The 25,409-nt window shown below is 41.8% G+C and overlaps 1 protein-coding gene across 4 annotated transcripts in view; it reads left to right on the top strand.

Moving 5' to 3' along the window:
• LOC115163124 (limbic system-associated membrane protein) overlaps positions 1 to 25,409 on the top strand; it is a 1,234,562-nt gene that overhangs the window by 765,846 nt on the left and 443,307 nt on the right. Inside the window, exon 1 of one of the 4 annotated variants that reach the window (XM_029714755.1) lies at positions 11,407 to 11,658. The exons of the other annotated variants lie outside the window; for them this stretch is intronic. Within the exon in view, the coding sequence (XP_029570615.1) occupies positions 11,595 to 11,658 (64 nt within the window). The 5' untranslated portion in view covers positions 11,407 to 11,594. Of the gene's footprint in view, positions 1 to 11,406; positions 11,659 to 25,409 lie in introns of those variants that run through there. 4 annotated transcript variants of the gene reach the window in all.

Consider the following 25,409-nt stretch of genomic DNA (forward strand, 5'->3'; position numbering starts at 1 on the left):
CCAGCAGGACAGGGGTCTTCTCTGAGTTTACTTGATCAAAAATATAAAAAAAGTTGGCGAATGTTATCAGAAGAGTACCTGTCTCTAATAAATCCAGTTTGATCCGCTTTTATTATTTTTAGAAGAAGAGTGTTTAGTCTTTTGGCGAGCATTTTGGTAATTATTTTGTAGTCGAAATCCAACAAGCTTATGGGCCGGAAGGACGAGCAGGATAGAGGGTCCTTGTCTTTTTTGAGCAACACTGTAATGCGGGCTGTGTACTTACAATCTGGGAAACCTCAGTTTTTTCATGAAAATAGGGCTAAGCTGGGACCAAAAATCTTTGTACAACTCTCTGGGAAAGTTGTCTGGGCTTGGGGAATTGTTAGGTGGCATGGAGATAATTGCCTTTTGGACCGCCTCGGGAGTGAAGGGGGAGTTGAGATCTTCTTGGTTGGTCTCTGACAGTTTTGGTAGTGAGAATCCCTCTAGGAAGGAATGGAGTTCTGCAGCTGTTTGTTTTCTCTCGGAAATATATAATTTGCAGTAAACATCATGAAAAGTTACATTTATATTTACAAATGTGACCTCGTCATTTGCTGTTCGGATAGCCATGATTGTACACTCTGACTGCTCTTTTTTAATTGGTAAGCAATAAATCTACTAGGCCTATTGCTATACTCATGGTACTTCTGTTTAGTAAAGAAAACTTTTTTTATCTCCCGAATATAGTCCACGTTTAGTTTGGCTGCTTTAAATTGACACCAGGAGGTGCTCTCTGGGGATTGTTTATGCACTTTTTTGCAGCGTTCTAGCTCCCTCTCAAGATTTAACCTGTGTGCTTGCATAGCTTTTTTGTTAGAGAAAGCATATGCAATTAGATGACCTCTTGGTGTGGCTTTGGCAGCGTCCCACATTGTGGCCGGAGAAACAGGAGAGTCTTTGTTGTCTTGTGTGTAGTTGTCAGAACAGGGCTCCGGGCAGCCGAGCGGAAATGGAGGAAAACTCGCCTCCCTGCGGACCTCGCATCCTTTCACTCCCTCCTCTCTACATTTTCCTCCTCTGTCTCTGCTGCTAAAGCCACTTTCTACCACTCTAAATTCCAAGCATCTGCCTCTAACCCTAGGAAGCTTTTTGCTACCTTCTCCTCCCTCCTGAATCCTCCTCCCCCTCCCCCCCCCTCCTCCCTCACTGCGGATGACTTCGTCAACCATTTTGAAAAGAAGGTTGACGACATCCGATCCTCGTTTGCTTTGACCTCTTTCTCCCCTCTCTCTCCAGATGAAATCTCGCGTCTTGTATCGGACGGCCGCCCATCAACCTGCCCACTTGACCCTATCCCCTCCTCTCTTCTCCAGACCATTTCCGGAGACCTTCTCCCCTACCTCACCTCGCTCATCAACTCATCCTTGACCGCTGGCTACGTCCCTTCCGTCTTCAAGAGAGCGAGAGTTGCACCCCTTCTGAAAAAACCTACACTCGATCCCTCCGATGTCAACAACTACAGACCAGTATCCCTTCTTTCTTTTCTCTCCAAAACTCTTGAACGTGCCGTCCTTGGCCAGCTCTCCTGCTATCTCTCTCAGAACGACCTTCTTGATCCTAATCAGTCAGGTTTCAAGACTGGGCATTCAACTGAGACTGCTCTTCTCTGTGTCACGGAGGCTCTCCGCACTGCTAAAGCTAACTCTCTCTCCTCTGCTCTCATCCTTCTAGACCTATCTGCTGCCTTTGATACTGTGAACCATCAGATCCTCCTCTCCACCCTCTCCGAGCTGGGCATCTCCGGCGCGGCCCACGCTTGGATTGCGTCCTACCTGACAGGTCGCTCCTACCAGGTGGCGTGGCGAGAAGCTGTCTCCGCACCACGTGCTCTCACCACTGGTGTCCCCCAGGGCTCTGTTCTAGGCCCTCTCCTATTCTCGCTATACACCAAGTCACTTGGCTCTGTCATATCCTCACACGGTCTCTCCTATCATTGCTATGCAGACGACACACAATTAATCTTCTCCTTTCCCCCTTCTGACAACCAGGTGGCGAATCGCATCTCTGCATGTCTGGCAGACATATCAGTGTGGATGACGGATCACCACCTCAAGCTGAACCTCGGCAAGACGGAGCTGCTCCTCCTCCCGGGGAAGGACTGCCCGTTCCATGATCTCGCCATCACGGTTGACAACTCCCTTGTGTCCTCCTCCCAGAGTGCTAAGAACCTTGGCGTGATCCTGGACAACACCCTGTCGTTCTCCACTAACATCAAGGCGGTGACCCGATCCTGTAGGTTCATGCTCTACAACATTCGCAGAGTACGACCCTGCCTCACACAGGAAGCGGCGCAGGTCCTAATCCAGGCACTTGTCATCTCCCGTCTGGATTACTGCAACTCGCTGTTGGCTGGGCTCCCTGCCTGTGCCATCAAACCCCTACAACTCATCCAGAACGCCGCAGCCCGTCTGGTGTTCAACCTTCCCAAGTTCTCTCACGTCACCCCGCTCCTCCGCTCTCTCCACTGGCTTCCAGTTGAAGCTCGCATCCGCTACAAGACCATGGTGCTTGCCTACGGAGCTGTGAGGGGAACGGCACCTCCGTACCTTCAGGCTCTGATCAGGCCCTACACCCAAACAAGGGCACTGCGTTCATCCACCTCTGGCCTGCTCGCCTCCCTACCTCTGAGGAAGCACAGTTCCCGCTCAGCCCAGTCAAAACTGTTCGCCGCTCTGGCACCCCAATGGTGGAACAATCTCCCTCACGATGCCAGGACAGCGGAGTCAATCACCACCTTCCGGAGACACCTGAAACCCCACCTCTTTAAGGAATACCTGGGATAGGATAAAGTAATCCTTCTAACCCCCCCCCCTTTAAAGGATTTAGATGCACTATTGTAAAGTGTTTGTTCTACTGGATATTATAGGTGAATGCACCAATTTGTAAGTCGCTCTGGATAAGAGCGTCTGCTAAATGACTTAAATGTAAATGTAAATGTTGTCTGTCCATGTAGTAACCATTGTATGGAATGCTTCATTTGATAACATGGAGGTGTTGAATTTCCAGCTCTTTGACCTTGGAAAGAGGTCGAGGTGGAAGTTGACAAAGGTGTGATCTGAAAGTGCTATTGGTCCGATTGTACAAGTGGCATAATTTATGAAAATCTTTGGGAAAAAAATGTAATCTATACTAGAATTGGTTTTATGGATATTGGAGTAGTATGTATAGTCCAAAGATGAGCTATTAGCCTCTCTCCAGATATCTATCAGTCCCTTAGTAAGAGAGTTCAAAATCTTTGCCGATCTAGGGTTTGTGGTGAGGACTTGAGATGATTTGCCCAGAGTTGAGTTGAGGGTACAATTAAAATCTCCAGCCAGCACTCCAAAGGAAACACAGTGCGCATTGCACAGGTTTATAATTTTCCACATGAAAATGTGTTATGGTCATATATATTTAAGATAGTAATTGGGGACCCATACACGGACCCAGTTATCAGAATAAGTCTCCCCTCTGGATCAGATATGTTTTTGTCAATTATGAATGGAACATTTTTATGGATAAGTATGGCTGTACCTCTACTGTTTGATTTGAAAAATTAGAAATACACCTGTCCCACCCAAGCTCTGCTGAGTTTGGCATGTTCGGCATCACAGAGGTGTGTCTCTTGTAATAGCGCAATGTCTGCTTTTTCCTTTTTGAGAGAACATCGTATCTTTTCCCATTTTATTGCATGACCTAGCCCATGGCAGTTCCATGTCAGTAGATTTAAGGTACTAGTCATCGGACAGTAATCGAACTTTAGTGCAAGTCATCTCTAGGTGGATAATAGTTACGCCCTGCATTAATGGTTATCTTGTTGTTCATGTCAGTCAAGGCATATTCCAGCGTTGTCACCTTGCCCTCTATCGCACTGAGCTGAGAGTTAATGCCATCTAGTTTGATGTTGAATTTTGTACGTTGGGATCTCAGCTCAGAAAGGATGTCTTCGACAGAGGACGAGGTTGGCAGTTGTTGGGCCTCGGGAAGGGACGGGTCCTCTTGCTCATGGCTAATGGCACTAGTTTTTTCTGAAGCTACATGTTTCTTTGGAGGATTTTTCCGCAGCTATCACTTGAGTCCGGGTAAAAATGTCACATGTAATGTCGCCTTTTGTAACCGCTATGGCACTTCTGACTAAAGCTAATGGGGTTTAACTTGAAGTGGAGGTAAGATTAAGAATTGTAAATTACTTGTGCGGAGCTCTCAGTTAATGTGGCCATCTTGTTCAAGGGTCACGTGATCCCGGCAGCAATAAGATTTTTAAAAAAAAGCTGAACTGTCGATGCTATTCTTTGCATGTATTAGCCAACAGGCAAAAAACCTATGGGCTTTACAATGGATAGCTGGCTAAACTCACAACTTGATGGGACTTATTATTCTGTCCCTATTTTAACCTGATTCAAGCAGTACTTCTGATACAATTATTATCTATCATCCTCTGCAGATCAAGACAGGTTCAGGTTAACACTTTCACTCTCTCTCTCTCTCTCTCTCTCTCTCTCTCTCTCTCTCTCTTTCTGATGAGGGGCTGAAGCCCAATCTGGAGGAAACTAAAGTGATCCAGTCCAGTGTCCAACCCCTTAGGACAGTGGTAGTCTCAATGATACCTGGCAATGATGAATTATCTGTCCTAATGCATCCCACTCTCACAGTCAAATGCATCTCCAACTCTACAACCAACCCTAGGATCATGGCTTAACATAAATATAAATATTTTCTGGTTCAAAAGCTTTGTCTAATGGCGATGTTAAACATAACTAGGTCAAAAGGGTTTCAAAAGCAAGGGAATGAGGGTTTTGACAAACTTGGCTTTATGCTACAGACACAGTGTTAGCTACTGTGAAATTATTAGAGAAAAACATGCTGCACATTGCACATGACATTGCTATTGTCACGTCCTGACCAGTAAAGGGCCTATTTGTTATTGTAGTTTGGTCAGGACGTGGCAGAGGGTATTTGTTGTACATGTTTTTGGTTATGTGTTTATATAGAGGGTTATTTTGTGTAGAGTGTTTCTGGGTTTAGTGGTGTATCTATGTAGAAAGGGTATTTGATTTAAGTGGTTCGGGGTTTATTAGATATGTATTTATGTAAGATGGGGTGGTTGATTTAGGTGTTCCGGGTTGTTGGGTATGTTCTTGTATTGTATTTCTAGGGGGCTGGTCTAGTGTTGTATTTCTGTGTTGGCCTGGTGTGGCTCTCAATCAGGAACAGCTGTACATCGTTGTTGCTGATTGAGAGTCATACTTAGGTCGCCTGTTTTCACCTGTTAGTTTGTGGGAGATTGTTTCTTGTTTTGCTGTGTGCCTGACGAGACTGTCTAGTTCATTTGTTTTTGTATACATTGTTTGTGTTTTTCCTTCTTCATTAATAAAAGGAAGATGAGTATACATTTTCCCGCTGCGTTTTGGTCTCTACCCTACGACACCCGTGACAGCTATGGAAAAATATATGGCTGCCTGTTTGCTAGAATGTAGGAATTCAGACTTGAAGAACCTTGGCTAGAGAGAAATGACTAGAGAAAAACATGCTACACATCACACATGACATTGCTATGGTAAAATGGATGGCTGCTAGAATGTAGCAATTCACACTCGAAGAACCTTTCACATCTCTCATGTCATTGCTACAGCTGCCTTTTTGCTAGTAGCAAGCCCATCCACATGTCTGTTATGATTGATGGGTTTTACACTGAGGACATACTGTTGCTTTTGACACTGAGGTTTAGTGTTAAAAGTCACACCCAAGAATCTTATGTTTATGCTCCTCTGTCCTCTTACACTGCATGCACACCTCTTTGAGCAGTGTGCATATGCTCTCTCATTCAGATACAAAGTCGACGCATGAATTGTTAATGAAAGTATATATGACTTGCCAGGCATCATTTACAAGACGTGTTTTTTGAATCTATATTCTGCCTCAAAGAGAAACGTGGCATTTCTTTGGTCATGTATCTTGCATCTTCTTAGCAATATACAGAATTCATAATACATTCGATATTTTTAGATCCTTGTTTGATATGTGGTTTAAACTGTACTGTCTTATCACCTTGTCATGGTAAACTGGAGTTCTTATGAATCCCAAAACTTTCCTCTACGTTCCTACCAAGTGTTCCTGTACCTCTCAGCATTAACAGACAGAGTTTTTTCCATAAATGTGGTAACAACTCCCCTGTCCTCCAACCGTAAGCAGTGAGTTTAGCAGTACTTTGGGTAAATTATTTTCTCTCTAATGACCTGCTTTCCACATAAACTCAGAACTGCCACTGTAGCTCAGCGGAAAAGAGCAGATGATTGATTTAGATTAGGCACATTGTGCTTCTCCATACTGCCTTATTTCCACAGCAAACACCCTTTGTGTCTCCACAGTGAATTGGTTACATTTGTGTATGTTCAGTCACAGCAGAATAACTGTCACTGTCTAACTGTCCCACATCTTCCTGGCTCCAACTGAATTTACAAGCAAAGTCTAAATATTGTCTGTATTTAGAGTGTATGTCCTTGAGAGTGTATTTCTAAATTTTGAAGTATTTACTGCAGGTCAAAACTGAACTGTTTTTTGACTTCGCTCTTCATCTCAAAGCAACCCCTGAGGGATTCAAGAGTAAGAGTAAGATTTCCATTTTTGTCATTTAGCAGAAGCTTTTATCCAGAGCGACTTATAGGAGAAATTAAGGTTAAATGCCTTGCTTAATGGGGCATCGACAGATTTTTCACTTAGTCGGCTCTGAGATTCAAACCAGAGACTTTTCGGTCACTGGCCCAACGCTCTTAACCACAAGGCTACCCGCTGCCCTTAAGATCACTGCGATGCAGTGCCTTAGACCGCTGCGCTACTCAGGAGGGCCAGTTTGATGGTTTGAGATATGGATTATTGACCAGATGTCAGAGAGAATTTATAAGTGAACTTTTGGGAAATGTGGAAAATGAAGCCGAGATCCACTAGGCCCACTATTCCTCCCTAAGACCTCATGAGAGGAAAACTGCAACATTTGAGCATTGATCATTCAAATCACATGCGCCGAATACAACAGTGAAATGCTTACTTACAAGCCCTTAACCAACAATGAAGTTCAAGAAATATATTTACTAAATAAGCTAAAGTAAAAAATGTAAAGTAGCACATTAAAATTGCAAAACAATAACGAGGCTATATGCATGGGGTACCGGTACTGAGTCAATGTGCCGGGGTACAGCTTAGTCGAGGTAGTTTGTACATGTAGGTTGGGGTAAAATGATTCCTTCTGTATTTGTTTCAATTGGATAATTGGATGGATTTTCATTTCCTACGGGTACTGTATGTAACAACACACTAATATATCACACTACTATTGGGTACTACAGAACAATATGGATGCCCTGGCCCCTGGGTGCCACTAGCCTGATCCCAGATCTGTTTGTGCTATTATATCAACTCTTTGTCATGCAAAACATGGGTACCAGTCTGATAGCACAAACAGATATGGGACTGGGCTAATGGCACCCTCAGTATCTATATTGTTCAGTAGTACCTAACATTAGTGTGATACATATGGTGTAGTTGTGTACAGCATCCAAACTTGGTATGACAAGGAGTGGCAAGGAGTGGCGTGATGGCACAAACAAACAGGTACCCAGGCTAGGGTGCCATTTCATGTCAATTCTAACCTAAATATCTGTTTCCTGCAGTATAATTTGATAGCAAGCTGTGTAGTTTATGTCAATCAAAGCATCCTAATTCATTATGAATATGACACATTTGTGACAACAATATTGAATGTGAATTGGAGACGGCTCACTTGCATCGGCAAATATAATACTGTATATGGTAAAGTGGGAGTTGAGACACGATATAGAGATTGGCAGAGGACAATCTAAACTAGGACTGAATTTAGCTCCAGGCCAAATGGTTTTTTAATAAAACATGCACATTAGAATTGGAAATACCATCAGATATTCACGACTGAATTGGGATTAGATGCTCCTGTGAGTCTGTCTCATTTATTTATCTGTGGTCACCTTAGCTTCTGAACGCTGTTTTCAATCAAAATACTATCAGTACTGTACTGTATGTGTCATGGCTAAATGTCATGGCTAAATGTTGTCAATATTCTTATTGTGATCCATAACCTGTCAGAAAGAGTGTTCTGACATGATGGTAATTGGGGGGAACATTTAGTAACGTAGATTTGGACTGAATAACTGGATATAATCATTTGTTGGCCAATTTAATTCATTCATTGGGGCGTATCATTCATTTAGAGTTCATAAAAATGTAGCTGTAGGCTCAAAACATAAGTGTTGGCCAGAAATACCTTCAACACACACACACACACACACATACACATTACTCGAAGATTAATATTTGGTGCGGCCAACCTGAAAGATGTCAGAGAAGTCAGTGAAAAAGCCTTCAAATAAATGGTCTTTAAGACAAAAGCCTTTAATCCTCTTTTGAGAGTTCCTTTGAGTAGACTCGCTATGGCCATCAAATTCTAATCTGTACCTTTGAAGCCAGTTCTACTGCTTTTTTAAATTCTTCCCCTCTAATCAGGGATTTAGACCTGGGACACCAGGTGTGTACAATTAATTATCAGGTAGAACAGAAAACAAGCAGTTCTCTGGACCTCCAGGGTAAGATTTGAGTACACATGCACTATGGGCGGTCTCTCACAATTCCAAGCACTTTGTTCACACACCCTAAAATAGTTGCCACTCAAATTGCATTCACGTGTTAGTCACACTGACCCTGTCTGTACTGTTGTGAGCGAAACAAATGTGGAGGGACAAAAAAGTTCATAATTGAATTGGGCTCCAGCCATGAAAAATGCAAACTATGATAGGAATATCTGTAGACTCTTTAGGATTTTGTGTCCGACAATTTCAGATGGAGCTAATGCTTTATCAATGGCAGTCATCCATTGCCGGATGAATGACAACGGGATGATTTCCAACAAAAAAACACACAAATGGGTTGTCTTTTGGATGCAGCTTGTCTTCACTTGTCCATCTGTGTTTATACAGCTAGGTGTGTCCACAGCCTTAGGGGTAATTGTGGTAGGGGATAGAAAATATTGTCCTGTGTTTTTGAGATTGTCCCCATCATGGCAGATTATTTTTAGCTCTCAAGGTTTGGGTATTTTGATTACAGTTTTCAAAATCAGCTTTCTTCCAAACAACAGTACATACGATATAAAAAAAATGTGACAGTAGCTTTTTAAAACAGGCACAATATTAGCCCAAGATGTACTCTTAAGGACCTTACAGTTACTTCTTAAGAATTAAGAGTCTATTGATGCACCTGTGTGTGAATCTAAGTAACATAATATAAAAATCCCCATCAAAATGTTAAACTAGAGATATCTGGGTTTTTGCATGGGCTGCGTCTCAATCTACCTTATCCACCTATGTCAGCCTTCTGCATCTGTGGTGGAAGGTGCTGAGCTACAGTGGTGTTTGTCAGACTATGAGACATCCTGAAAATCGGCCTTCTCACGAAAACGTCTGTAGTGTCCGAACGGTTTGGCCTGAAGTCGGTAACCCTGATGTGCCAACTTCTGTCTGTAGCGTCCAAACAAACTAATATGTCCACACTGTGGAAAGGGGAGACTCTCACGAACAGGATGGTGTTCTGCATTTTGCTCTACGACCCTCACAAATGTCACGGTACTCGTCTGAAGGTAACCCATAAAAAAATATGTCAATGCGTTTCTATGGGCTATAGTAGCCCTCAACAGCTTAGACTTTTATCTGCACACAGATAACACTCCTTCGCATGAGAAACTATCACACTCTTTCACACATTTCACAATTTGTCACATGGCATGTGTCGGTTGAGCAAGCAAGCTGTGGTGACCTCATGGTTATTCACTGCGACCTGCATGTCTTAAATATCCCAATGAAATGACAAAGTCATAGAGATAGCCTACACATGAGAGGTTTTGTTGAAATAAATAATTTGTACTGACAACTGAGAAAACATTATGACAACTGACTGCAGTCCTTGACCAGTTGCTCTTACAGGACATGCTGCTCGTAAATACATTCTAATGGGATGGTGTCTAAACTACAGGGATCTCATTGATTACTATATCAGACAGTCACTGAAATACTATTCAGCCTTGAATGGGAATTGTGTACACACAAGGGTTCTCTAGCAGAACATTTCACAATGAAAAGCTTGTGGTTCACGTGGTGGTGTATAACAGGTGGAGAACAAGGGTAATTCAATATTCAATAAGGTGTGTTATACATCACATCCAGACATCCTCATGAGCCAATTTGTTTTTGTTTTAAATTATTGAAGCTGTAATGTCTTTGGCATTCATACTTAACAAATGACTAAGATCTGAGCATAATTCAATTCAGCAACACCAGTCATGTAGCTCACCAGGGCTTACAAGAGGAGTTTTAGAAGCAGGATACAAAGGCATGTTCAGGCAGCATCTGCATTCATTGCTATCACAATCAAATCTAGTAAGATTCAGTGAGAAAAAACAATGCTTTATCACAAAAAAAGACAGGGTTGCCACACTGAATGAATTCGCAAGATTTGTTTGTATTAGCCTTGCTGTCAGTCGTGGACATGTAAAACAGTAGATGAGAGGACAGTGTTTGGCTGGCAGTAGAGAGAGAGAGGAATAGAGTGTCTTTACAAACAGCCCACCCTCACCTTGCCTGCAGGTTGAATGAAGCTCTCTTACCAAATGTCACTATTAGTATTCCATAGATTTCCGTGCTGCTATCTTTCTTTCCTGTCCTCTGCCAAGCCTCACCTCTGGTAGGGACACACCTCATGCGGTACAGAGGACCTTTGTCATTGGTTTACAGAGGACTGCTGTGTGGCTGTGTTGAAGGGTTCATAGTACGTAGCTAGAGAGATCTCTTTCAACTAGCATGGGTTCTGGGACTTTATTTAGGAAATAATGGTATTGTTATCACAGATTGCATATCACATGCAATGAGAGAATCAATCTGGATTAACTTGCTGAATTAACTGTAATTGTGTGAATATGTCCTGATTTTGTATTGGTTTTATAGTAACCTGTGCATCAGAGAGATCTGAAGGTTATGGCTGGAGTAGCTACAGTGGTGTTAAGAGGGAAAATAGATCATGGAAGCATGTACATGGATATAGACAGTGAGAAACACAGTCATTAGAATATGTCAGATGTGAAATAAATGTTTCAGAATGCTATTCTAGATGACAGGCATGCGTGTGACTGTCGATCCATAAAGCTTGCTGAAATGTCAATTAAATTGCACAATTAACACAGTTGGAACATAGGCTGGCCGGTTACTCCCCCGTGCAGCATGAGTCCTTTTCCTCATCAATAATCAGATGTCCAACTGGTGTTTTTCTAGGTACTTGCTTATCCACTAGGTGGCAGTGACGACCAGGACAGGCAAGTGCTGAAGCGCACAACTATTCGTGATTGCAAAAAGGATGCGTTTAGCGCTCGAGCACTTGAGTTGTAGTTTTAGTGCTCTGCAGCATTAGGACATAGCGTTGGTGCTATACGCCCTCTGAGCATCATTTCTACCAAAAAACGATACTGACTGCTCACGAAATTATTGCAAGAGAAGAAAGGTTTTGGAGCTGACGAGGGCAACATGAATTCCTTCTGGATATACACAATTTGGATACCAGGGTTCTTTTTCTTCTTTGGATTTCAAGGTACGGGTTGTATTCTAGTTCATTTTTAATATAATTATGTTGCTTTAGATTACTAGTCACATTCCTCTTCTCAGTTTGGAGTTACAGCGCGATTCTTTGTATCTACTACGCCTGCTGAGCCGCTGCTTTTGCAGCTTTGATCGGCTGGCTGCCTCTGGTGTCTTGTACGACTTATTATTTATCTCATATATTTATTACGTTCTTCCTTGCCTATTTATTGCTCTTAGATTGACATAAATAATGTACCGATGCTTTTGCATCTTTGATCGGTTGGCTACTTCTGGTGTCTTCTACGACTTATTTATCCCCTATATTTATGACGTTCATCCTTTCCCATCTGTTCCTCTTCGATTGACACAACTACTGTATTTACGCACACGTAATCTACACTTACACACACGCAGAGGGGAATATATTGAAAAGTACTTGCAAGCGTGTTACCTGTCTGATCCTACAGTGAGATCTCCCCACAAAGTAGAAAGTTCAGTAGGCTACAGTGACAGATGAAGTCATCATCTTCAAAATCAGCAAGACATGATGAGTGTCATCAGTTCTATAACCACAAAGGGGGGCACAGAAAAATATAGCAACATGATTCAAACTCAGCAGGGACATCACAGACAAATAACTTAAGAAATAATTGAATAACTGGTGGCTTTAGCAATTTCCTATGAACTCTCGCCACTGAATGTCTCCTCCTCCAACCCCCCCAGCCCCACCCCCCCACTTACTTTGAAATGTGTTGGTGTCATCTTCAAGTACTTTTCAATATATTCCCCTCTGCGTGTGTAAGTGTAGCCTACTGAACTTTCTACTTTGTTGGGAGATCTCACTGTAGGATCAGACAGGTAACAAGCTTGGCTGAACTTCGTTATGCCTGGTGGTCTCATGGCAGCATCTGAGGGTTGGCCTGCACAGGATTTGAACCCACTACCTTGTGGCTCTCAGTCCAACTCCTTTTGTATGCTGTTGCCAAGAGGTTCAGTGTTCTTTTGGGTGTTCCTGATGATGACCAGTTACCCAAGGACCCCTGTGTGCAGACTAGTTCTAATTTGGTGAATGATTTCCATTGTGACATGACTATTGAAGTAATTTGGTTAATTGTCTGATTCTAAAAGGAGTTGTGTGTGCAGTTATGGTGAGCTGTGAAATCCAGCACAGTAGTCAATAAACAACTCAATGGGGCTTAATTAGGAAATGGCATTGAATGAAACCACAACTTCCGGGTCAACAACACTTGGGGCTTCCAGCTCTAACTTATGAAATGTCTAATATATTCTCTATGAAATGCAATGCATGATTCAGCCTTATCATGACAGTAGAATGTATGTTATAGACAACAGCCAGGGGATGTCGTATGAGGTCTTCCTAATATACACGAGCAGGCTTTTTATTTAGGAGCCACAGTGCACCTAGAAAAATGTAAGATTCTAGCTTTAATATCTCAAATATTTTTCATTGTGCTTCTACATTTCCTTGTGTGCGGCTCCATTTTTCAACTTGTAAAAGTCAGAGGAGAGCCCTGCCTAGGTCTGTTTACATGGAACCACAGCAGGAGAGACACAGCAGCATTTTCACTTTGATCTCCAACAGAACCCTGTATGCTTAACCAGTCTGGCCATGTCTCACGCCTTGGGGCGGTGTCACAGGTTGGTGGCCTCGACCATGTCTGGTCCTCCTCGCTGGCCCACTTTTCCTCTTCATCTAACTTGAAATTACCCTTCTTGTTGTACTAATGTAATGCTCATCTGTTAAATTAAATGGTGTAGGCAAGTCAACATGCTGCTCTAAATGCCCACTGTTAATGTATCTTTGGAGATGGAGCCTCTTCTGAGTGCAGTACAGCCAACACGGTTAACTAGTAATGAAACTGCACCATAGATCACTATTGAAGTCAGGAGAAAGTAAAGTGTTTAGTATGGCTGCTTCATAGAGCACATGTACTGTATTTGCTCTTCATAGAGCACATGTACTGTATTTTCTCTTCATAGAGCACATGTACTGTATTTGCTCCTTATAGAGCACATGTACTGTATTTTCTCTTCATATTGCACATGTACTGTATTTGCTCTTCATAGAGCACATGTACTGTATTTGCTCTTCATAGAGAACATGTACTGTATTTGCTCTTCATAGAGCACATGTACTGTATTTGCTCTTCATAGATCACATGCACTGTATTTGCTCCTTATAGAGCACATGTACTGTATTTGATCCTTATAGAGCACATGTACTGTATTTTCTCTTCATAGAGCACATGAAATGTATTTGCTCCTTATAGAGCACATGTACTGTATTTGCTCCTTATAGAGCACATGTACTGTATTTGCTCCTTATAGAGTACATGTACTGTATTTTCTCTTCATAGATCACATGTACTGTTTGGGGCTTTCATTGCACATCATATCCAGTAGTGGATTGTTCCCTTACATACTGTATGTTGAAAAAAAGACATGATTTTGCAGTTGAAAAAAGAGGAAGAAAACAGCAGTTTGGCCTTGTGCCATGCATTTTCTTTCTTTGTTTTTTGGTTCATCCTTTTCTGATGGGAAGTATTAGGAACCGTGAGGTACAGAGTTGTTTAATGGTGTTGATGCTGTTAATCCTTTCTGAGGAAAAATGACTTTTGTCAATTATTCAGAGATGGCATAGCAGAAATGGAGTTGGATAGAATTGAATTTATTTCTTATTTTTCCGGTAATACAAATAATTGCCTTTCATGTGGTGATCAATTCACACTAGGTTCCTGGGAGGAAAAAGATTGTGAAACATGCTTATTCTAAGGAAAATAGTGACATCGCCTCGAAACAAGAGAAATTCTCCTTCAATAAAGACAGAGTATGCTAGATTATGTAATCTGGAATGGTTTCTGGGATTAACCCCAAAACAGCATTGGATGGAGAACTCAGAAATATTACCCCATACCCATTAAATAAACCTTCAGAATGTCAGGCGCACAAGGAATACACACACATTCAGAAATGAATTGGAAAGAGAGAGTTAAACAGTCCGAATAATTAATGCAATCAGATGATTTGTATTGATGCTCTCTCTCGCCTGGCCTTTCACTGGAGTCTGTGTTGATCTCTCTTTGGGGACTCAGGATTTCCCCCCTCACGAGAGACCACAGACTCCCCCTATTGAAACAGATCCAACTGAATTGACTTGTGTGTTTTTTGGGTTCTTCCTAAATTCCAACCATGTCTCTCTGTGGTTGGTTGTAGGCAGGATGTGGTGGGGTTCCTCTGAGGTGATATGGGCTGGGGAATGATGTAAATACTGTACTGTGGCCACAGGGAGAGAGGGGGGAGGGAGAGAGGGAAGCAGAGACAGGGCTGAGTTGGGTCTGGAATAAAAGACAATAGAGTGGAATCGCAGCAATAAACTGTTATACTTTATACTCCCCCCGCGCCGCCTCGCTTTCGGCTTCTTTAATGTCCGCAACACTCCACTTCTCAGAGCCCCATCCCAGGAAAATTGCAATTATCTCTGTGTTCCCTGTACATGTCTTCTGGTGCCTGTGATCCTCAGGTACTTTGGGGTGAAACACGGATCGCTAACCGTAAATGTGTTGTCTGTTGGTAAGGCTTCTCTCCTCAACCCTTCAGGTCAATGTGCTCAGTGTAGTTGTTGTTGGTTTTTCAGAGCACAGGCATGCCTCTATAAGAATATTTAGAAGATAAATACACAACGCAGAGGACGAGAGTACTAAAAACTAAATAGAGTACTAATGGTCAATAGGGAATTGTCAATGTAAATAGTTGGTCTTCAGTTCAACAGCTGTTTAGAATCTGTGGAATGTCCGTTCTGAACTCAGAGCTACGTGTGCCACGTTTTCATTGGTCTGTACATTGAGTTTGGAGCAGGATACTTGTTATTTGGCCATTGGCCCAGTTGTACTGCAAGGACATCTGATTGGTCAACCCCAGGCTAGGGTGGGGGGTTATAAATGGCATCCTCTTTCTTTGTTCTGTGGAGAAAAGCTGAGGGCAGGGAGAATGAACATCAACCATCTACCTCCCAGCATAACATCTATGAATTGTCCTTTTCAAATAAATCTATTTTTCAGTCCCTGATTTGCTTTGGGGTTTATGTTATTGAAGAATAACATCAACTACTAACACCTCCCTTGAGAAGCTTACGCTAAACTCTCTTCAATACCTCCAGTGGGCACAGGAGAAGGATCTGTCCACATTGGAAATGAAAACTGCTGTATACTGTCTTAGGCTATATGCCCCCAGACCTTTGTAATATACATATGACAGGGTTGATTCCATTTAGTTCTGTTACTAACACATTTTATTGTTAGCACTTTGCATTTATCTGACATTTCCTTCACAAAGTGAAAGCACGCGCGGCGGATGCAGTGGCGACATGTTTAGCAGAGGGCTTTTATAAACTCCATGAGTCCACCTTCTGGCAGTTCGCGCATCTCTTTGTTGTTGATTCAAGTGAGGCATTTCTAATCAACATCCATCCAAAATCCCTTTCTAAGTGTAAACTCTTTAATTAGATTTCAGTATCATCATAACAATGAATCTTTCAGGAAGACCAGCTGTATCTCTCTTCACTATGGAGTACTCCTATTCCAATTAGAATCACAATAACTATCATGCAGGTTGGAATGCAGGTTGGAATCCACATACTTTATTCTCTTACGAGAGAAGCTGACAAATGCATCACGGCTGAAATTGGAGAATGGAGAAGCTGTACAAATGCGTAGAGGGAAGACAAAATACTTTATACCTCTATGCAAAAATCAAATCAATTTATCTTCATAATTCAGCAGATCTATACTGTACTACTTATGTTTATAGAAAGTCTTCTAATAACTATATAAAGATAAAATGAGGAGACTCGTATTAGTATTATTATTCCTCTGCCTTCCAGTCCCTGACATTATGTTATCTGTTTCTGGATCTCATCTTGAAGTCCAACTTCAGAGGTTTTACTTCCTTTCATAGTGATGCAAATCCAGGATCATCTTCTTGCTGGGTATAGAAGTAGTGTACCACTGTTGTGATGAAGCAAGCAATACTCCTTCTCTGCCTGTCTTGAACAAGCCCGTCTGATCCTGATTACTGACCTCTATAACCGGCCTACTCAGCCACCCGTCTGCATTTTTCATCAACCCAATGCTAATTGCAGTTGTTTCCCAGCTGTTTGCTGTCTGGCTGGATTAGGCACTTTAGGTTTTATCAGGGGAAAGGACATATGTGACTCGTTTCAGGAAGCTAGGCGTTTGTCGCAAGTCACGACTTCACAGGAGAGGCGTTTGAAGGTTTATTTAAATGTTTTTATCAAAATGTTTTTTTGGCAGAAATGCCTTCTTGAACATTTGAACTTTAATGTGCATTACGAATAAAGTTGTTCAATTGTGAGCCTGGTTGGTTTAGCCACAGAAAAGGACAGGAACCTTCCCGCTAGCCATGATTGGCTGAGATAATGAATGGGCTGGACATGCCGAGAGGAGTTTTAGATTGGTCTGCCGTGGAGCTTCTGTCTTTTGTCTTCGTCTATAAAATTAGTTGCTCGTTATGAGTAGATAATCCTTTCTACTCCAGTTTTTTCTAAAGAAATAACGTTAGCCATGGAGAACTGAAAATGTGTTGTTAATGCTCTCAATAATATTGCTGCCCTGAATTTATCAGGCGCTATCGACAAAGGTCAGTGGGAAAAAGTTGTGAAGGACTTCTTTCAGGAGGACGATCGTACCATGCTGGCTCTCTCTGAATCTGAAAATGAATCAGACGATGTGAACCAGAGGGACTTGACACAACGGCCAAGCAAGCTGTACAAACAAAACGGAAACGACACAGGACGTCTTATTAAATGAAAGGGGTTGCAGTCTGCCGTGAAGTGTTCATCCATGTATACGGGTAAGAGTCTAGCTACTGTTTCAGATATTATAAGTTTCTAATTTTGTCAGAAAGTTGCTTTCATTGCAAGTTAAAGTGTACTGTTAGCTAGCTGACGTTAGATGGCTGGCTCGCTAGCTAACATTACATGTATGATCTGTGGAGTAACATTGTCTCAGAAAGCCATTTGCATTGCTAGTTGTAGCCTAATGTTAGCTAGCTAACTAGCTACCATTGAACCTATTTGGTTAACTTTAGCTAGCTATGACAATTGGTTTGTATTGCTAGTACTCTATGGATTGGGATTATGGTTCATTGTTTAGCTAGCTAGCTATATGTCTAAACAAAAGACTCCACTTCGTCAGGTAATTACATGACCCGTCAAGTTAACCAGGTGTGTCTGACGGTGATTACGGCTATCTATTGTATGATAATGCTAAAATACTTGTATCTGGAATTTGTCTTTCAGCATCAGTAAAACACGCCTGACTCTCCTCCACCAGTCATACAAGGAGAATGGTCTAATGCCTCCCATCAAAAAGAGAGCTGGCCCAAGCAAGCACTTGTTCAACGTGATCAGTCTGTCTACCAGAAGATGGTTGCTGACTGCAAGACCACCTGTCAAGACCTGCAGTTGTCTCTGGGGGCCTCTACTGAACCAGCAAGCAAAGACATCAGGATGCATTACAGCTTTGATTTTGCTCAAAAAGTAAGCAATATGTCCTCCTTTATACTGATTAAGGACATACACTACTGTTCAGAAGTTTGGGGTCACTTGGAAATGTCCTTGTTTTTGAAAGAAAAGCTATTTTTTGGTCCATTAAAATAACATCAAATTGATGAGAAATACAGTGTAGACATTGTTAATGTTGTAAATGACTATTGTAGCTTGAAACAGCTGATTTTTTATGGAATATCTATGTAGGCGTACAGAGCCCCATTATCAGCAACCATCACTCCTGTGTTCCAATGGCACGTTGTGTTAGCTAATCCAAGTTTATCATTTTAAAAGGCTAATTGATCATTAGAAAACCCTTTTGCAATTATGTTAGCACAACTGAAAACTGTTGGTCAATTAAAGAAGTAATAAAACTGGCCTTCTTTAGACTAGTTGAGTATCTGGAGCATCAGCATTTGTACGTTCGATTACAGGCTCAAAATGTCCAGAAGCAAAGACCTTTCTTCTGAAACTTGTCAGTCTATGCTTGTTCTGAGAAATTAAAGCTATTCCATGTGAGAAATTGCCAAGAAACTGAATATCTCGTACAACACTGTGTACTACTCCCTTCACAGAACAGTGCAAACTGGCTCTAACCAGAAGAGAAAGAGGAGTGGGAGGCCCCGGTGCACCACTGAGCAAGAGGAAGAGGATATTAGAGTGTCTAGTTTGAGAAACAGACGCCTCAAAAGTCCTCAACTGGCAGCTTCATTAAATACTACCCACAAAACACCAGTCGCAACGTCAACAGTGAAGAGGCGACTACGGGATGCTGGCATTCTAGGTGCACTATCCATCCGACCCTATGCAGCCAGGTCCCATATACTTTTTAACTCCTTGCAAGTCTGGCTTGTTTGGTGTCTGCTGTGAAGGAATACCACAAGTCAACTACTTGATTGATGAAGGCATGTCATCCAGCAAAGGCATGAGCGCATTCCTCAACTACATGCACCATTTCTTCACTAACTACGGAGTTGGGGAAACATGTGTGGACCTGAGTTGTGATAACTGCAGTGGCCAAAGCAAGAACACGTTTGTGCTCTGGTATTGTGCCTGGTGGACCATGCACAAGCTCCACCACAGTCTGGACCATCACTTCCTGATCCTTCCTGAAAGCAATTTGTCTCATGTTCCCTTTAATATTCACTCCCATCCTTCTCCTCTGGAATCCAGACCCTTAACTGTTTTCCCAAAGCCCCGTAATTAAGATTGACTTCATAATTGTTAATGGATCCGTTTCAGACCGCGGTTTCCCTCGTAATAGACTATAAGAAACAACCATTGACTGACAGATAGTGCTGTCTTGGTGAGTGTTCTGTTTCACAATATTTAGACTCTGAGCTTTGGAGAGTTGTTATAAACCTACAGCTTTTAGTTTTAGTTCTGTTTCCAGTCTTTCCACCAGCCAGACAGCATATTGGTTTGACATGCGTGCAACAGGGAGTGTTTTCTATTTTATTGTTTATCGGGATGCCGAACCTATCCTCCAGAGATTTGAGATTTAATATGAGGACATTTCACTTTGTAATTTTAATTAGTACATTTTTCGCTTTTGAGTTCAGTCGTAGGAAAAACTGGTTGTAAGCTCTCTTTTCCTCGAACATGATCTTGTTTCCAGTCCGATAATGAATCAACAAATCCCAATGCACTAATGGAATTCGATGACTATTGCGTAGAGAAAGTTGGACACACAATGACTGCCATTGTAAAGGTACCTGGGCTGTGGGAAGCTGGTCCACACATTGAAGTGAGACATTAAAATTGGATCACTGATAAAGAAGTCATGTGACGGCTAAACGTCAGTACCTGTATACATCAATCATAGAATAAAGTCTGAGTTAAGAAGTTATTTATCTCTGCCTGTTTTTTGAGTGTGCCAACTTGTTTACCAGGAAGTAGTCCTTTTTGTGACGTTTTTCTTGGGTAAGATCTATCACTGGATGATTTTCATTGTTGTTGACCACCCCTCCTATTTCCCTTGTTTGTTGAAGCCCATAAGCCTACCTGCACTGTAAGAAATGTACAGTTACACACAGAGGAAGATAATTATGTTTGCCAAAATACCTCGAGGTACTACACAGCACCTGTAATGGCATTTCATTCCGATCTTAACAATTTTTTGCTCAGGTGCTGATTGATACGGTATCAATTAATGTAATGACGTTATTTTTCATGGTAATTTATCATCCTGTGATCTCTTTGTGATCTCGGCTAATTAACTGAAGATAAATCATTGACAATGTTAAGGAGTAAAAAGAATAGCTCTTTTCGTTGTACAGTACGTGTGTGTGTGTTTGTGTTTACCAATCATACATCAACAGGAATATCTATATATATCCAGAAGGTATGACTTTAGAGATCTTCAGTCTTCCAAACAAGGTAGTTTATCAAAGTAGCACAATATGAGGTAACCTGACAACAGAGCAGTATGTCTGAGAAGAATCAAGAATCTGTGAGATTTTTTACTTTATAGCAAGTGCATAAACACATTTTGTAGAGTACTATTATTGGAGCGCTGAAGGACAGACATTTTTCTTCTGACAAGAATTATGGAGTGTTCATCTCTCTTTCTTTCTTAATCAGTATGCTGACACGGTGATCCTTTTAAGAACTGCAACGCCAGTCTGTGTCATTGCGTTTGGCAGTCTGTTCTTAATTTCTTCATTATGACAGCCACTAGTAACACATTCAAGATGTATTATATTTCCCAGGCATGACTGCTACTGGCCTGCTCCCGCTCATTCCTACAGGGAGCCGGGAGTGGGAGCAGAGAGCTGGCAGCAGCAACACGGGAGGAATCCTTAATTGGTTTGTGAGGAAATTCTGGGTGAGATCGGATGACATCGTGCCCAGCATTCCTCCTTCAGGAGCCAAAATGAGCCTGAGAAAGGAAAAGAGAGACTTGAAAAGGCATTTGGAACCACATGTGAAATAAAGAAGTAGCCCAGTCTTTCTTCTTCCCCCAGTTATCACAGCAATCTTAATGAGGCTTCCACCCCATGTAGGGTCAGCTGTTACATTCGCTTTCCCTTTCATCCTGTATTTTTGCCACTGCGTTGCAGTGCCTCAATGAGCGATGTGCATCTGCTAAGAGAGAACACCTTTGGCGGCTTGAATACTCCAAGCTCCCGTTCTCAAAATATACAAGCATCTTACCCCAGAGTGGTTGGTGGGGGTTTATTACTAGAGGCACTGACTTTGAAAAACAATTGAAGCCTAGCACTTGTGTTGACAGTATGAAACAAGCATTAAGATTTGAAATATTCTTGCTCCAGAAAGCGTTATTAGCCTTCAAGTCCTTGCCTCCTCCTTTTGTTTCCTCAATTTCAAATTAATTTTGAAAGGAATTGAGGAACAAGGACAGTGGAAGCAAGGATTTGACAGCTAGTAACGTTTTCAGACAGCCATAGTTTCTCCTATGATGTGCTTGGCTTTTACCATGAGCCCCTATGTTTGGGTAAAAGACAAGCATTGCTCATTAGCGGTCATTCATTTGAGCACCAGCCTTGACATTTTTTGTTTGTTTGTCAGTCAAAGCATGTATCTACCATTATTAAAAGGATAAATTCATACCACATAACACAAAGCATTTTCTAAAGACTCTCTTGTCTTGTCTTTGTTATATATACTGTATGTCCAGAGAAATAGAAAAAACAATCTATCACATTTAATCATGCTATCTTTCCCACGTCTACCACTGTCCTCTCGCTGGTCAAGCTTGCTTTGGTGATCAAACATGTCTTGCTGATATTGTTTTAAATGTGATTTGCATTTTCGCAGACACCCCTTACATTTCCAGAAATAATAAACAAATGTGTCACCATGAGCCAGCATGAATTCAGTCTTGAATAATTTACTGACTTGTTTATGGGAAACTCTCAATAGCAACCCTGGGCTTTGAATTGTTAATCAACATGAGAATCTGAGACTAATGCGACTCCATCATGATCTTTAATTAGGATTTTGTCACTTTTAGCAGCCAAATTAGCATCATGTTTTCCCGGGAAGCATTCATTTGACTGTAGCGATTTGAAATTGGTAGATTATCAGATGATGAATATGCCGCAAGCAGCGATGACAGTGAACCAGTCTATCTGCTTTAATATGAAGGCCAGCATCCCGGAGTCGCCTCTTCACTGTTGACATTGAGACTGGTGTTTTGCGGGTACTATTTAATGAAGCTGCCAGTTGAGGACTTGTGAGGCATCTGTTTATCAAACTACCAACTCTAATGGACCTGTCCTCTTGCTCAGTTTTGCACCGGGGCCTCCCACTCCTCTTTCTCTTCTGGTTAGAGACAGTTTGCTCTGTTCTGTGAAGGGAGTACTACACAGCATAGTCTTCATTTCTCAGAACAAGAATAGATTGATGAGTTTCAGAAGAAAGGTGTTTGTTTCTAGCCATTTTGAGCCTGTAATCAAACCCACAAATGCTGATGCTCCAGATACTCAACTAGTCTAAAGAAGGCCAGTTTTATTGCTTCGTTAATCAGCACAACAGTTTTCAGCTGTGCTAACATAATTGCAAAAGGGTTTTCTAAAACAAAAACAAGGACATTTCTAAATGACCCCAAACTTTTGAACGGTAGTGTATATTTGGTCGTGATCTTTGCAAAATAACTATTGTAAATGAAGCATTTGTTAGCTTGTTTGCTAACGCTCATTGATATATGCTGTAGCAAAAGCTAAATAAAGAGACATTTTACTGGTTGAAGTTGAAGGGTTTTTAAAGTATAATGCATTTGATTTGCGATCATGACACAAACATTATATTAAGGACATTCATAGGAGCCTTAAAATCTCATTCTAATAAGCAACATGTAAATAGCCCCTTTTTCTGCTGACGTTCTATAAGAACTCCCCCGAGTTCTGCCACCAACTTGTGAGCATCGCCCTCGTGCATCAATGTTTGCAAACACAGAAGGGGGCCTATTGCAGGGCTATTTGGTTTAGACTTGCTCTCTCTCTCACACACGTTTGTTGATTTGGAGTGGGTGTTTATGAACTCCTCCCAGTGTGGCATCCCGGTGTATCAAAAATCAAATCAAAATCTTGGAGAGGATATCTCTGATCAATGATGAAAGGTGTTCCGTAGCATGTGTCCATCGCATTGACGAGAGCCACACTGGCTTTATGCAAAACGGGAAAAACTACATTCTTGGTGGGTAAAGTGGCCGACCACGCTCTGGGAGGGCGGATTGGGGGCCCCAGCCAAGTGAGACCCCAGAAACAGAAGGCATCTCAATCTGTTGGATGGTGTGTTTGTTTACTTTTACTGGGAAAATGTCCTTGGCTCATTCCGGTGCTTGGGGTCCCCTGTAGTGCTGGCATTCTATTGTGTGAAAGCAAAGCAGTAGAGAGCAGAAACCCTTTCACCAGGAGACACACAACACTGTGGCAAAGCTGCACTGCTTTGTCCTTGAACTCCTGCAGTAATTCTTGACACGTTGGCTCGGGTCGGTCCGACTTGGGAGAGGGCGGACCTATGGATGGAGCTTTGTTTATGTTTGGGTCTATGTATAAAAAAAAGTGGGACCACAAATAAACTCTTTGCAGTGGCTTGTACAAGCTAAATCAACGACACATGGTGGATTCTTAAAGAATTCAGACCCCTTGACTTTTTCCACATTTTGTTACGTTACAGCCTTATTCTAAAATTGATTAAATCATTTTTTTCTCTCATCAATATACACACAATACCCCATAATGACGAAGCAAAAACAGGTTTTTAGAAATATTTGCAAAGTTATTAAAAGTTAAAAAAAATGAAATGTTAATGTGATAAGTATTCAAACCCTTTACTCAGTACTTTGTTGAAGCACCTTTGGCAACGATTACAGCCTTGAGTCTTCTTTGGTATGACGCTACAAGCTTGGCACACCTGTACTTGGGGAGTTTCTCTCATTCTTCTCTGCAGATCCTCTCAAGCTCTGTCAGCTTGGATGGGGAGCGTTGCTGCACAGCAATTTTCAGGTCTCACCAGAGATGTTTGATCAAGTCCAGGCTCTGGCTGGGCCACTCAAGGACATTCAGAGACTTGTCCTGAAGCCACTCCTGCATTGTCTTGGCTGTGTGCTTAGGGTCATTGTCCCGTTAGAAGGTGAACCTTCGCCCCAGCCTGAAGTCCTGAGTGTTCTGGAGCAGGTTTTCATCAAGGATTTATCTGTACTTTGCGCCGTTCATATTTCCCTTGATCCTGACTAGTCTCCCAGTTCCTGCCGCTGAAAAACATCCCCACAGCATGATGCTGCCACCACCATGCTTCACAATAGGGATGGTGCCAGGTTTCCTCCAGACGTAACGCTTGACATTGAGGCCAAAGACTTCAATTTTGGTTTCATCAGACCAGAGAATCTTGTTTCTCATGGCTGTCTTGTGCCTTTTACTGAGGTGTGGCTTCCGTCTGGCCAATCAACCATAAAGGCAGAGATGGTTGTCAACTGTAGGACCTTTATATAGACAGGTGTCGTGACATGACTATCATTAATCTGATGACTGTTATTTATCAAATCAATTAACTACGTTTAATTGTTACTCGATTAAATTAATCATGTAACAATTAACTCATTAGGAATTTGAGGCACCACAGGAAAAGTTGTTTAACTAGTTACTATCTCCTGACTTAAACTTTAAAGATATATAGATATTTCTTCCATCAATAAGTCACTTATTAAATTACCTCATCAGTCTCATTCTGAACGTCGCATACTCCCTGATATCTGAAAGAACCCTAACCGTATTGATGAATCAGCAATACGCAAATTGGCTTAATTATTGATTTACTAACTAACTAATAATAACACAGAATACATAAACACGCACACGGTATAGGTTATTGATTAGACGTAATACAATGTTAAAACAGGTACCTAGTGGACTAACAACCGAATGCCTGATTGGTTATAAAAGGGAGGGATCAATACAAAGAGAGGGAAAGGGAGAGAAAGAGATTTAACCTATCGTTGTTACATTTAGAACCTACGCTCAAAGGAATAGTAATACTTTTCACATGAACCACCACTCATTCGGATAAGAAATGCAATATGTATATTTACGGGTAGTTGTCTTTCTCTGCCGTCACTCTGTTGAAACAAATCGATCCGTCTATGGGGAGTGGCTTGATGTAAGGCTCTGTGACCTCTGGTGGACAACCAACGTGCTTAGCTCTAGAGCTTC

Source organism: Salmo trutta, chromosome 26 (genome assembly GCF_901001165.1).
Source record: "Salmo trutta chromosome 26, fSalTru1.1, whole genome shotgun sequence".
Classification (NCBI taxonomy): Eukaryota; Metazoa; Chordata; class Actinopteri; order Salmoniformes; family Salmonidae; genus Salmo; species Salmo trutta.